At 43.6% G+C, this 15026-nt stretch overlaps 1 protein-coding gene and 1 long non-coding RNA gene across 2 annotated transcripts; both read left to right on the top strand.

Annotated features, from left to right (window-relative positions):
* Positions 1–291: 291 nt before the first annotated feature.
* LOC125529417 (disease resistance protein RGA2-like) lies at positions 292–1778 on the top strand. The gene has a single exon (XM_087539371.1). The coding sequence runs from the start codon at positions 292–294 to the stop codon at positions 1738–1740; it is 1449 nt and encodes a 482-aa protein (XP_087395497.1). The 3' UTR covers positions 1741–1778.
* A 7541-nt stretch (positions 1779–9319) lies between these two features.
* LOC125534732 (uncharacterized) lies at positions 9320–11900 on the top strand. Its single transcript, XR_015615525.1, has 2 exons — positions 9320–10030; positions 11664–11900. It is a non-coding gene; the product is annotated as an uncharacterized LOC125534732 (long non-coding RNA).
* The last annotated feature ends 3126 nt before the right edge of the window (positions 11901–15026 follow it).

The raw sequence follows: 15026 nt of genomic DNA, 5'->3' as shown, positions 1-15026 counted from the left end.
TCGTCCAAGTTGCATCTGATGAAAATTCTTCTCCATTACCATAGTGGAGATCAACATCAGGTCAAACCTGACCTTTGAAGAATGCACAAAGTGCAAGTTTTTTTAATGAAACTCTGAAGTAGACAAAGGAGAAAATGACAAGTATCCTTGTGTCACCCACCCACTCGTCACAGTCAAAAGTCATCCATGGAGACTTTTATATTTCGTGAAGATTCTCTGCAAGCCTTGGCAGATGCCAGCCTATAAATTTGTGAATAAGCAGACCAGTTGATAACCTAATTAATTCCGGCCATGGAGGTTGCCTTGTCTGCAGTTGCAGGTGAACTAGTGAGCCGTTTCATCTCCTTCCTGCTGAACAAGTACCATTCTAGCCGTCTACACTCGCAGGAGAAGGTGATGGAGAGGTTGCAGCATCTCCTGATGAGAGTTTGCACCATCGTCGAGGAGGCGGACACGCGGTACATAAACAACTCCGGGATGATGATGCAGCTCAAGATGCTCTCAGAGGCCATGTACCGAGGATACAGTGTGGTGGACAACTCAAAGTACCAAGCTCTCCAGGACGGAGCAAGCTCTGACGAGGCTAGCAGCAACGACTCATCTACCTGGAGCTTGTATTTAGCCAAGCGTTCTCGAACAACTAATAAGGCCACACACCTTGAGTTGCATTGTGCCTTGGAAGACTTGGAAATTGTTGTTGCTAACATGGCAGAATTTGTTATCCTTCTGGGTGGATGCGAGCGCATGTCTCGTAGGCCATACGATATTTATCTTTACATAGACAACTTCATGTTTGGCCGGCATGCTGAAAAGCAAAAGCTCTTGAGCTTCTTGCTGCATCCCGACCCTCTTGGTGATCATGCACTGGCAGTTCTTCCGCTCATAGGTGGTGCAACAACTGGGAAGAAAACTTTGGTTGCTCATGTGTGCGGTGATGAAAGGGTTCGCCAGCGCTTCTCCTCTATATTGCACTTGAAAGGAGACAACCTTTTAAGAATACTTGACCACGGAAGGACTATGAAAGGGGTGATGTTGATCATTATTGAGTTTGTTTCTGATGTAGATGATGATGACTGGGAAAGGTTTCACTCATTTCTCATACGAATTGGAAGAGGAAGCAAGATCATCATTGTAAGTAGAATTAAAAGTTTAGTCCGGTTTGGATCGGTGAAGCCGATATTCTTAAGTGCTCTATCTCACGATGAGTTGAGGTACCTTTTCAAGATAATGGCATTCGGAAGCGTAGACCCGACAGAACATCCACGGCTACTTCAGCTCGCAGATGAATTTGCCAAGGTGTTGCATAGTATGCAATCTTCACTTGTTGAAATAACTGTGTTTGCAGATGCGTTAAGGAGGAGTCTGCATGTTCAATCTTGGTGTTGCATATTGGACAAGGGGATAAGGTTCCTTAAAAGGAACCTCTCCATGTATGGTATGCAGCCAAGAATAGCTCTCCTAGAACAAGGCCATCCAGTGGACATAACGGATGTTACTTCACATCCACATAGCATGACACCTTATACAATTAATGCCTCAATCGAGAAACCACCAAGTGTGACTGCTGCGGAACTTCTAACAGATCCTAGTGTTAGACCAAAAGGAGACTTCATTCTCATTTTATGGGAATCAAGGATACCCCCGCATGAATCATTTGTTTACTTTGTTACAAGTCGTGCTCAGGATACAAATCAAGGTAGCACCTTGGCAGGGAGGAAGCGACGAGGAGTGCCGGTCTAATTTTGTTTCAGAACTCTTGTAATGTAACTCTTGTTGTATTTTTTATTCAGAATAAACAGATGTGTTCATGTATACCATTGAATGAAATAATAACTGTACTAATGATTTCAGTTAACGTAGCATAAACATGTACATTTTATCAGATCCAACGATCCACCACCTGCTCTTTTTAGATAACGAGCAAACGACATCATCCAATGTGGCAGGACCTACTACCACCCCTTACTACTACTAGCTAGTGATGTCTAAGTAAGGAGGCTTACTAAATTCACCCGCCAAAAAAAAGTGGCTTAATAAATTATGTTTTGTACTGTTGTGTGGATGTGGAAGGCACGAAAACTTGGATCAGGTCAGGTTACAGTTGCGACTGCAGGATAAGAATAAGATTGGATTAAGATGTCTGCTAGGCGCCGGCATCATTCCCAGCCTGAAAGCAGCAACATTCTGATAAAATTTTAGAAACTGAACCATTTATTATTACCCAGGAATCGATTCTCGCAGCCAGCGTAGATAGGCACCTCCCATCCCTCCTTCCCCGCGCTTGACGTCGGCGACCACCATGGCTCCGCATGAGGTGCGACCGGGACGCCACATGTTGGGTGGTGGCACGGCACACCACCGGCCTCGAGTAGGCAGGAGGGGGCTCATGTTGCCATCATGGTGGTTTGGTAAAGAAGGGGTGTTGGGGATGGATTCGTCACAGGTAGGCGCTGACGACAGGGTCCTCCACATCCAGGGCACAGGAAGTTGGCCACTATAGATCTCATTCTGTTTTTTTGATCGAGCTAGATAAATAAACAAACAGAAACAGTAATGAACGAAATGCCCATTAACATGCCTAGCTAGGAGCAATGGTTAAGTGACTAAAATGTACTGCACATTTGTGCAGGTTATTATATGGCAATGGTTTGTGATGAAAGTAAATTCTGAAATCCAAATTATGTTGGAAATATGAGCAATTTACCGAATGATTTTATTAACAGAAATACGAGATAAAGCACTTCTAGTATAGAAGTGATAAAACAAGTCATGCAATTTGACAAAGAGAAGATAAACATCATCTTCATATATGAACTGTAACTAAACATATTTAGAGCAGGCAGTATAGCAAGTTGCATATATGAAATGAAGCCTAACATATCTAGGGCAAACACTAGATTAAGGAACTGCAGCAGGACCTATAATAGAAAGAGGAAGAACACGTACGGGACAGCAGCAGCAGAAGCGCTGGACTTGGGATCGGTATCCTCGCCAGCCATGTCGTCGAGGAGGTCGTCGACGTTGGGGTAGAAGTCGTCGTCGGGGAAGTAGTCGTCGGAGTCCGGGGCGTCCGTGACGAGGAAGTCAGTAGTCGCGCGAAGCGCTCCCCAAAAACCTTATCACCCTTCTCCCGTACAGGACTCAAAAGGTGCGGTTTCGGAGGCCTACTGTCCCGACATGCGATGCACGACGCAAGCCAGGATGGGCAAGATCGTAGCAGCAGCGCAGTGCTCAGGAACTTTGTGGCGAGAGGAAGAGGATTTTCTAGTGTGTCTCTCTGGAGAGGAGCGACCTCTCTTATATAGGCACACGAGAAGGAGCCGAACAGGCTGCAACGGGAGGTGAAGCAACAGAGGGAGACGAAGCGATCAGACTTCAGCGGAAGAGGCGAGCCGTTCGGATTCATTAGACATCGGCTCGGCTCATTCCCGCAACCCGTGGCGCGACGCGTCGTGGCGAGGCGGGCGGCGAAGGAGGAGGAGCGCGTGGATGTCCCTCTTATTCTCATGCTCATACAAGTGGGGAAAGAACCTCCGTTATAAGGAGGTCCAACTCCCACTAAACTAGCAGTATGGGACTAAACTTTAGTAGTATCCCTTGTCTTGCACAAATGGGCTATGTGGGCCACTAGGATTTATTTAGGAATTTCTGAAATAGTTATTGGACTGTCCCAAAATAGAATAAATTCCAGCAATCCCCCACCAGATCCCAGAGGCACACATAAATTTGCCTTTAATTTCAAAACACTGTTTTATATACCGGTACTGCAGTGGAAACTGTTAAGTTGAACTTCCACCTAGAATTCTATGCTACACTAGTAAGCAACTTGAACAGTGGGCTAGGCCTTGAACTGCAAGTTTTCTGCGAATCTAACTTCACATAAAGCCTTGACCGATACGTGGCTACCGTGGGTCTTCCCCGCGGGTGGAGCTTATGACCTTTCATGAGTTTACTAGAGAGAACCCTACTCTCATAGATTGCGATGTTTGACAATCAGACTCATATAGGTGTGTTCTTCAAAAGATATTCTGCAGGACAACATCTTTTCTTAAATGAGCCACTTAGAACACATTAAGATATACATCAACCTGCCATGCAGTTTTAGGAGAGTATTGCATCTTCATGGAGTGGTATTGTTAATACTAAGGATACTCTCCTCTCAGTTGATCAACAGCTTGTCTTCCACATCTAATTCACGGGATCTTCGATCACAATGAATAGGTTACCACTGTGAATAACTCACATTGTGGGTCTCATACCCATCTCCCTCGATGCATTATCTATCACATTGCGTGATAGACCCTTAGTGAAAGATCTGCCAGATTTTTAGACGTTTGGATATAATTCAATGCAATAACTCCGGAATTTCTCATTTTCCTGACAGACTTTAACCTTCTCTGAACATGTCTTGATGACTTCATGTTATCCTTTGAGCTGCTCACTTTCGTGATCACAGTTTGATTGTCGCAGTTCATAAGGATACCCGGTACAGGTTTCTCAACAACTGGCAAGTCATTCAAGAGCCGACGAAGCCAATCTGCTTCGACCGTAGCTGTATCTAGTGCTGTGAGTTATGCTTCCATTGTTGACCTCGTTAAGATAGTATGTTTGCAAGACTTCCAAGAAACAGCGCCACCTCCATGAGTGAATACATATCCGCTTGTGGCCTTTATCTCATCAGCATCTGAGATCCAGTTTGAGTCACTATACTCTTCAAGCACCTTTGGGTGCCCAGTGTAGTGAATTCCATAATTCGCAGTGCCTTTCAAGTAATGCAAAACTGTCTCTAGAGTTTTCCAATGCACATCTCCTGGTTTTGAGACAAACCGACTCATTTTGCTAATAGCAAAAGAGATGTCAGGTCTTGTAGCACTGGCTAAGTACATAAGCGAGCCAATAATCTGAGAATACTTCAATTGATCTCTAGCAATTCTTCGGTTCTTTCGAAGCAGCACACTGGCATCATATGGTGTTGGAGACGGCTTGCAGTCACTATAGCCAAAGAGACTCAAGATCTTTTCCACATAGTGAGATTGAAGCAATGTAATCCCACCATCATCGTCTCTCAACAACTTGATGTTCACAATGACATCAGCCATTCCTAAATCCTTCATCTCAAAACAGTGAGATAGAAAATCCTTGACCTCCTTAATAACATTCAGATTTGTTCCGAAAATTAGTAGGTCATCAACATACAAGCAAAGGATAACTCCTTCGCCCCCACCATGGCAATAGTACACAGATTTGTCAGCTTCGTTTACAACAAAGCCTGCAGCTGTTAATGTTCTTTCAAACTTCTCATGCCACTGTTTGGGTGCTTGCTTGAGTCCATACAAAGACTTCAGTAACTTGCACACTTTTCCTTCCTGACCATCTAGTACAAACCCATCTGGTTGCTCCAATAAATTTCCTCGTCCAACTCTCCATTTAGAAAAGAAGTCTTAACATCCATTTGATGAACGAGAAGACCGTGTGAGGCAGCTAGTTAAAGTAGAAATCGAATAGTGGTCAGTCGAGCCACAGGTGAGTAAGTATCAAAGAAGTCTTCACATTCCTTTTGGGTATAACCCTTGGCCATGACCTGAGCCCTGTACTTTTCAATAGTACCATCAGGCCTAAGCTTCTTCTTGAATACCCATTTACATCCTATAGGTTTGCACCCATAAGGACGATCAATTATCTCCCAAGTTTCATTCGCCGAGATGGAATCCATCTCACTATGAACCGCTTCCTTCCAGTAGTCAGCATCTTCAGATGCATAGGCCTCTGAAATAGAACTGGGTGTATCATGTATGAGATACACAAGAAAATCATAACCAAAGAACTTTGCAGTCCTCTGTCTCTTGCTCCTAGTCGGAACTTTATTGTTATCCTCCACTGGAATTTCAAATTGTTCCATCGAAATGGCAGGTTCGATTATTGTAACTGGTTCCTGATTCGATGAACTAGGCATCTCCTGATTAGATGAGGTAGCCATATCCTTCATTGGAAAGATATCTTCAAAAAAAGTCGCATCATTCAACTCCATGATCGTACCGACATGCACGTCAGGTACCTCAGATTTTACAACCAAGAATCTATAACCAATGCTATGAAAAGCATACCCCATGAAAAATAATCCATGGTTTTTGGTCCAAGCTTGCGCTTCTTCAGAATTGGCACATTGACTTTCTCCAAACAACCCCAGGTTCGTAGATAAGAGAGTTTTAATCTTTTCTTCTCCCATTCCTCGAATGGAGTTATCTCTTTATTCTTTGTGGGAACTCAGTTTAGGACAGTCAATATTGCCTCCCCCACCATGCCTTGGAGAGACCCGATGTGTCTAACATGACGTTAACCAAATCTGTTAGAGTACGGTTCTTTCTTTCGGCCACCCCATTTGACTGAGGTGAATAGGAAGGCGTCCTCTCATGGATTATACCATGTTCCGCACAAAAAACATCAAATTCGTTGGAAAAATACTCTCCACCACGGTCGGACCTAAGCCTCTTGATTTTCCGATCAAGTTGGTTTTCCACTTCAGCTTTATAGATCTTGAAAAAGTTCAAAGCCTCATCCTTAGATTACAGAAGATACACACGGCAGTATCTAGTGGAGTCTTCAATTAACGTCATGAAATATTTCTTTCCACCTTTTGTCAAAACACCATTTATTTCACATAGATCTGAATGTATGAGTTCTAATGGTGTAAGATTTCTCGTTTCCGCAGTCACATGAGACTTACGAGGTTGCTTAGCTTGCACACACACTTGACACTTGGATCCCTTGACAGTGGTGAAACTAGGGATTAAGTTCAACTTCGCTAGTCGCGACATGCTACCAAAGTTAACATGACAAAGACTGAATGCCGCACATTTGATTCACTATTGTTGCAAATATGATTAACAACTTTATTGCAAATGTCTAATAAGGATAAACAAAACATGCCTCCTGACTCATAGCCTTTACCAACAAAGGTTCTATACTTGGATATTACAAATTTATTCGACTCAAAGACAAGCTTGTAGCCATCTCTACACATAAGAGATCCGCTAACAAGATTTTTATTGATGGAGGGGACATAATGCATGTTCTTCAGCCGCACGATCTTCCCCTAAGTAAACTTTAGATCGAGCGTGCCAACACCAGAACAGAAGCACTTGAACTATTGCCCATGAGCATGGTTGAAGTCCTTGCGGTCTGATAAGACGAAAACATGGAAATATCACCGCATACATGCACATTAGCACCCGTATCAATCAACCAATCGGGAGAATGACATACTAAAAGAATAGTGGGAAATATACCATACCCAGCATCCTTCATGTCAGTGTCTCCAATGACAACATTAGCGGTCTTGCCGCCTTTCCTAGGATGACGCTTGTCATAGCGATTAGGGCAACTAGGAGCCCAATGATAAACACCTTTCTTTTTGTCATTCTTCTTCTTGAAGTTCGTGTCAAACTTGCCCTTGTTCTTGAACTTGTGGGACTGGAAGTTCTTCTTCTGTACCAGATTGGCACTAGATCCTCCCTCAATACCTCGAGCACGTGTGTCCTTTGCTCCTGCCTCTTATGCTTCAGTAAGGTAGCAACGTTCCTCCACGAAGGAGGAATCTTAGTGATGATGCCTCCGGCAACAAACTTGTATGTAGCATACAATTGAAGTGCTCAAGTTCTCTAGCAAGTGACTGTATCTCATGAGCTTGCTCAACCAGGGAGCGCTCTTCAGTCATTCTGTAATCATAGAATTGCTCCATGATGTACAGCTCAGTGCCAGCATCCGAGACCCCAAACTTGGCCTCGAGTGCATCCCACATATCTTTTGCATTATCAATTGACGCATAAGCATCAACTATGTTCTGACCAAGAACACTCAAGAGAGCAGCATTAAACAGAGTATCCATTTTCTGAAAAGCTTATGCATGTTGAGCATCAAGCTCTCCTTCAGGTTTGCCAAGAGTGGCGCCATAGCAACTCATGGCTTGAAACCATAAGACTACTCTCACGCGCCACCTCTTACAGTGGATACCCTCAAACATAGGAGATTTGATGGAAGCAGCAAAACCACTCGGGGTAAATTGCCTATTATAAGGTTTTTGGATTGTTGGAAATATGAGCAATTTACTGAATGATTTTATTAACAGAAATACAATATAAAGCACGACTAGTATAGTAGTGATAAAACAAGTCATGCAATTTTACAAAGAGAAGATAAACATCATCTTCATATATGAACTGTAAGTAAACATATCTAGAGCAGACAATATAGCAAGTTGCATATATGAAATGGAGACCAACATATCTAGGGTAAACACTAGAATGAGGAACTGCAGCAGGACCTCTAATAGAAAGAGGAAGAACATGCACAGGACAGCAGCAGCAGCAGAAGCGCTGGACTTGGGATCAGTTTCCTCGCCAGGCATCTCGCCGAGGAGGTCATCGACGTTGGGGAAGAAGTCGTCGGAGTACGGGGCGTCCGTGACGAAGAAGTCAGTAGTCGTGCGAAGCGCTCCCCAAAAACCTTATCACCTTCTCCCATACATGACTCAAAAGGTGCGGTTTCGGAGGCCTACTGTCCCGACCTGCGGTGCATGCCACAAGCCGGGATGGGGAAGATCGTAGCAGCAGCGCAGTGCTCAGGAACTTTGTGGCGAGAGGAAGAGGATTTTCTAGTGTGTCGGCTCATTCCCGCAACCCGCGGCGCGTCGTGACGAGGCGGGGCGTGGCGTCGCGTGGCGAGGCAGGCGGCGGAGGAGGAGCGTGCGTGGATGTCCCTCTTGTTCTCATGCTCATACAAGTGGAGAAAGAATCTCCCTTATAAGGAGGTCCGACTCCCACTAACACTACACCACAACACTTGATTGGGGGCAGTTAACTGCCGGGAGAAAAACCTATCTAAGGGCAATTTGTCTGCGGCTCCGAAAACTTGCGGTTCTCCCCGTCAACCCTCCAGGACCTAAACAACTCACTTTTCGCCCATGAACAGTTTGTGTCAATGGTGTTTTATTTGCTCGGAGTTCCCGTTTGATACCCGATAAAGCAAATCTAGGTTTTCGCTTTCCTTGCGATGGGCCTGGCCGAGGGGGAACGGGACATCTCTTACCGCCGCTAGAAGTATGTTAAGGCACCCTAACTGCCGGGAGAACTGTAGCAACAACGGCATGAGGACTGCCGGTACACTTTACAACACACTATCTGCTGGAAGAACTAAATCTCAGCCCATAATCTGCCGGCCCATGCCGGAGACCGTCTTTGGCGCGAAACGGAAAAAAAGGCCTAGCTAGCGCGCGCCAGCGAGAAAAAAAGTGCGCGACTTCACGAAAAAAAGGCCCATTGTGAATTAGATGCGCCGGCCCTCCCCCACGACCAGACTCCACCAGATCCCCAATCCCCTCCCGATCCACCAGCTAGATCGACCCCGCCGCCGCCAAAACCTAGCTCGCCGGCCGGCGCACGGCCGCCTTCCGCGCTCAGGCCACCTCCAGCGTAGCTCCCGCCCCTCGCCCCCACTTCTGCTCCTCCACCCCTCACCACCGCAGCTCCTCCACCCCTCACCACCGCAAGCCGCCGCCGCCCCCAACCGTCAACCGCCGCCGCCGCTCCCAACCAACAAACCACCGCTGCCGCAGCTCCTCTACCCCTCACCACCGCAAGCCGCTGCGCCCCCAACCATCCACCGCGGCCGCCGCTCGCAACCATCCACCGCCGCCGCCCCCAACCGACCAACCACCGCCGCCGCTGCCACCAACCATCCATCGCCCTCCACTGGACCACAAGCCGCTGCCAACCACTGTCGTCGTCGCCGCACTCCAGAGCTGCAACCCCGACTCACGCGTTTCCTCCCCGAGCAGGCTTCATCACCGAGCACCAAGTCACGGCTCCGCCTCCTCCACATGCCCCTGAAGCAACAGACTGCCGTTGGCCTCCTCTCCAGCGAGCAGGCACCTACTCCACAAGCCCCTGAAGCAGCAGACCTCACGTTGGCCCTCCTCTCCAGCGAGCAGCTCTGCCTGCTGAACATCGATTGCCTCTTGTACTTCATTTGACTGGTGAGGTTTCGTAGCAATTCCTGTGCCTTCTTTTGTTCTGAATGTGCAGGTATACGCAATGTGTAGAAGTGTAATAATATTGATAAGTAGCAGCACTAAACTATTCCGTCAGTTAGAACAAAGCACCAATTTTTAATTGTTTTGATCTAATAACAGCAAAAAAACCATGAGCCAAACACGTTTGAAGGTTATTTGCTTGTCTAAAAATGAACGCTGCTACTGTTAGTTGCCCTTCAGACCAAAGAACATGGACCATTGCTGATTAACAAGTGCATACCTTAATTATATTTTTTGACACCTACCTAAGTTGTTTAGTTGAGCTTTGGAGTTCATTTTAATTTGAGATGAAAGAAAGCTAGTTATATAAGTCTTTGTTTGTTTAGTTAATGCCCCAAGTTAGTACCATCTTTGTTTGTGTTTTGCGAAATACGAGATGTGGACAAAACATGTGCTATGCTTCTATGATATAGATGATGGCATTCTTACTGCTATTTTGGTATTTGTATTTTCTGAAATTACATGTTTCAATTAATTATATTCTGCTGTGTGATGGCATTTCTTCTTCGTATTGTATTTCTTGTTACCTGTTCTAGATATTGATGATATGCATTTTGTTACTAGATTTTTTCCTTAATAGAAGTATAATTTCTTTCGCATGTTAGGCAATTTTAGTGAAACTGGTCAAGAATGGACAAGAGTTGGATAGAGAATGTGTGTTGTCGGATGAAAAACTGTACAAATTGCAAATAGAACCCCGCAACTATCCTGTACGGCTGTACCTCGTACAAAATAATCCTGATGGAGGCTGAGCCATCCCGTTCAGCTAATATTTTTTAGTAGAGACTGCATAATCCTGTTAAAACATGCATATGTCCTATTCAAACGTGATGTCAAAAGAAAAGAAAAAAGTCTGTTCAAACGTGCCTGCATATTTGAACGCACACGAGTTGTCTTTTGATGATTATTTTTGCTGCCTCTGACTCAAACATGCCTACATATTTGGACGGCCAAGATTTTAATAGAACTGCAACTGTTCTTTTTGCAGTATCCTGTATATGTTAATCCCTGTGCATACTTCTCTTTTTTGGGCAGAAGTACTGTTAGACAGGCTTCTAATTCTGCTAGCATAGCATTGAGGGGCTATGTGCAAAATATCAACGCTGCCAGCGGGCGTTTTATTGTACTGTACTCAGTGGCGGAGCTACGAGCCAATGGTTGGGCGGGCCAGCTAGAGCAGAGCACATTAGTTATTTGCACTCATGACATATTTCTCTCTGAATCCCATTGGCCTGAAGCAAAACTGGGCTACTGAAATCAGATTCTTTTGGTAATTTGCTACTGAAATATTGATTCCTTGATGCTTTGTTCGCTACTACCTGGCTGTACATGAGCAATATTTGTGTTCCTGTATACTACACGAGGCATAGGCGCATAGTTTTGTTTGTTAAAATTGCCACTTTTTAGTATGGTTTATTCTTTTGTACATGTGTCATATTATACCTGGAGATGCAAAGAATGACTAATCTCCAGCTCTTTCTACATGTTCCTTCAGTTAAACTTTAGCATGTTAACTTCAATGTTAATTTAAATTCTGAAATGAGAGCTCCCTTTTGAGTATTCTATCTGTTTGCAGATTTCCCAAAGGTACACAAGTCGATGAAGGTTTGGAAGATTCTCAAGCTCCTGAAGATTTGGAAGACTACAATAGTGGCTGTAGTGACTATGTAATATACTTGTTTAATTTGTGAAACCTGGACACTTGCTTCGCTCATTTTGCTGGTTGTTAAGCCACTCTGCTCATTTTGGTTGTGTCACACATTTTAAAACATATATGTACTGTACCTTTTAAGGTACAACCTCTTTATATATATATATATATATATATATATATATATATATATATATATATATATATATATTATGGTCGTTATGTTTAATTTATCGAATGATGTTTTAAGGTTCTGTTGATTGAAGTGTATGGATGAGACATACATGTGACTTTGATTGAAGTATGTATAAATTGTACGTGTGATATGTACTGATTGCTTGAAACATAGTAAATAATATCACACAGGGGACGTCTAGAATAATTAGGTGGTGAAATCTACATACCGGCAAAAATACTGCCGGGTGAACACACTTCTCCTGGCAGTTTGACTGTCAGTAAACGAGTCTGCCGGGAGAAAGAAACTGCTGGAAAATAAATGCGCTAGGGCAGGAGGACTGTCGGGAATATTTTATCTGCCGGGACAAGTAATCCCCGGCAGCCATTGTCGTGGCGGTTCTATTTGCCGGGAGAAATACTGTCCCGGCAGATAGTCTGCCGCTTATAGTGCTTTCTCCCGGCAGTTTACATGCCATTACAACAGTGTTGTGGTGTAGTGTAAACTAGCAGTATGGGAATAAACGTTAGTAGTATCCCTTGTCTTGCACAAGGGGCTAAGTGGGCCTCTAGAATTTATTTAGGAATTTTTGAAATAGTTATTGGGCTGTCCCAAAATAGACTAAATTCCGGCAAATTACATAGATGCAGCTCTGAAGGTCTGGTCTTTGGGCAAACGTATATCTATATTATTCGAGCTCACTATTCTACTAAAAGAGTAAACACTTACACTTAGTCTGCTACTATCCTTCCATTCTGCCCCACCACTAACTTCTGGAAAGATAGTACTAGACATCGGTATGTAAAAACAGAAAACAAATAGTGGTAAACAGGTTATGAGTTGCACAATGGAGAAGGATGTTGACGTAAGCATGAGACCACCACTGGCATGTCGTCGGGTTATTATTATTTTTTAAGCAGCACATGAGAATGGCTCCCTGGTGTGACAGACGCGGAAACAAAAAAATGACTGATGTTAATGTTAAGCAGAGTTGATAGGTACTAATCCCTCCGTTCCTAGAGATTTCAATACAGACTATATATATATATATATATATATATATATATATATATATATATATATATTGTAATGTATAGATTCATTTATTTTGCTCTCTATGTTGAAATTGCTAAAAACACTTATATTTTCTCCGTCCCAAAATAAGTGTCAATTTTAGTACAACTTTGCACTAAAGTTAATACAAAGTGTACTAATGGGGTATTTAGGAACGGAGGGAGTAATATTCTACAGCTGTGTGGCTGGAAAACCCACATGTTGTTAGATAAAACGAGATCAAACGAGACGCGAGAGACACGGCTTTTACGTGAAAACCCTTGCGGGAGAAAACCATGGACGCACAAAGGCGCAATCAATATGATGGAGTATTACAAGCACGAGACGACATACCGTCTTTAGGTGCGACCAAATGAGGTATATATGAGGGGCAATATATAAGAGTCCCTAGAGGACAAGTAAACGAGTTGTACTCGTACGCGTCGAAACCAATGCAAAGGTCCAAACCGTTTGTACTATTTCTAGTTCAATACAGTAGAATTTGGATCACAATTTAACAATCTTCAATTTGAGCCAAATTCCCCCCAGTAGTTAAAGAAAGTAAAAAACTTCATCCAAATTAATATAAACACCTTGTGCGTCAAAATTCATAGGACTAGTGAGAAATACCAACTAAGCCTGAACAAAGCTCAATCTTATTAGTGGGAACGACCTTTGTCATCATATCAGCAGGATTATCATGAGTACTTATCGTGCATACCTTCAAATCACCTTCAGCAATAACATCTCGAATATAATGAAATCTGACATCAATGTGCTTTGTTCTCTCATTTATCGAAAAGGAGCGCTTTATTACTTAAAAGGTTTAAGCATTACACCCGGCCTCTGCATAACTAAAATGCACATAGCCAATAAAGTCCTCACGACAAGCCAATATAAAAGAAGAAGGCGAAATACAAAGACGAAATTTGTATGACGCCTAAAGCATAGGTGGCCCAATCCTAAGATCATGCTGCCACCCATGTTGAGTAAAAGTATCACTCGCTGCAGCCTATCATGTACACAGCTCCGTAAACAGGTTTCGATTCTCCACTCGTTGTAGAGAGGACCATAAATGGAGCATCCCATCACATCTGTAGATAACCTGCATAAGAGAAGTACTTTTATCGTTAGAAACCTTATCATTTCTACATAGCCAAAGCGACGAAATCACGGCAAGCGCTCCCATCCTGACAAGAATTCTAAACCTGTGATCAATCCCTTGTAACCAGTTGCCAAATATATTAGCAACACTACACGGAGGATACAGGCCAGAAGCTATCTGGATGATTGACCATATAGAACGAGCCAATTTACACTGGAAGAACAAATGTTTTATTGTCTCATCATGCGGACATAATACACATTGCGTACTTCCATGCCAATTCCTCTTAGTAAGGTTATCTTAGTAAGAATGACTCCGCGACAAAGATACCATGCAAAGATTTTATTCTTCAGAGGTATCTTCATCTTGCAGATCTTCTTATTATTATCAATTGGCACGTCTGACTGTACCAAAGCTTTATACATAGATTCCATTGATAATTGTCCATTCCCATGTAGGTTTCAACGAAAGACATCGGATCCTTGTGACAACTGTACCGTGGTTAACCGCTGGAGTAGTATGTTCCACAATTGGAGTCTACGTCCAATTAAATCCCTTCTGAATGTCACATTTGGCGGAAATGATTCCAAAACCTTGGCAATAGTATCACCCTTGTGACGCACAATATTGTATAGAGCTGGATATTGTTCCTGGAGAGTAGCATTACCTAACCACTTATCCTCCCAGAATCTAATTTCCGAGCCGTCCTTAATTGAGAAGGAACCATAGTGAAAGAAATATTTCTTCGTTGCCATTAGTCCGGCCCAAAAATGAGAGTCCCTAGGCTTCCAGTATACTTGGGATACCGCCTTAGAACCCACATATTTTCTCCTTAGGAGGGTTTGCCATACATCATCTTCCGTCAACAACTTAAACAACCATTTGCCGAGGAGGGCCCTATTCTTAACCTCAAGGTCATGAATGCCCAAACCACCTTGATCCTTGGGACGGCAAA

This window comes from Triticum urartu, chromosome 2A, assembly GCF_056163025.1.
Source record: "Triticum urartu cultivar PI428250 chromosome 2A, HENAU_Tu73, whole genome shotgun sequence".
Classification (NCBI taxonomy): Eukaryota; Viridiplantae; Streptophyta; class Magnoliopsida; order Poales; family Poaceae; genus Triticum; species Triticum urartu.
Note: the sequence above shows the minus strand (reverse complement) of the source record. Positions and strands in the feature narration are given on the sequence as shown.

What these genes read in the sequence shown, in the direction of transcription:
- LOC125529417 (XM_087539371.1), top strand. Translation starts at nt 292, where the DNA reads ATGGAGGTTGCCTTGTCTGCAGTTGCAGGTGAACTAGTGAGCCGTTTC.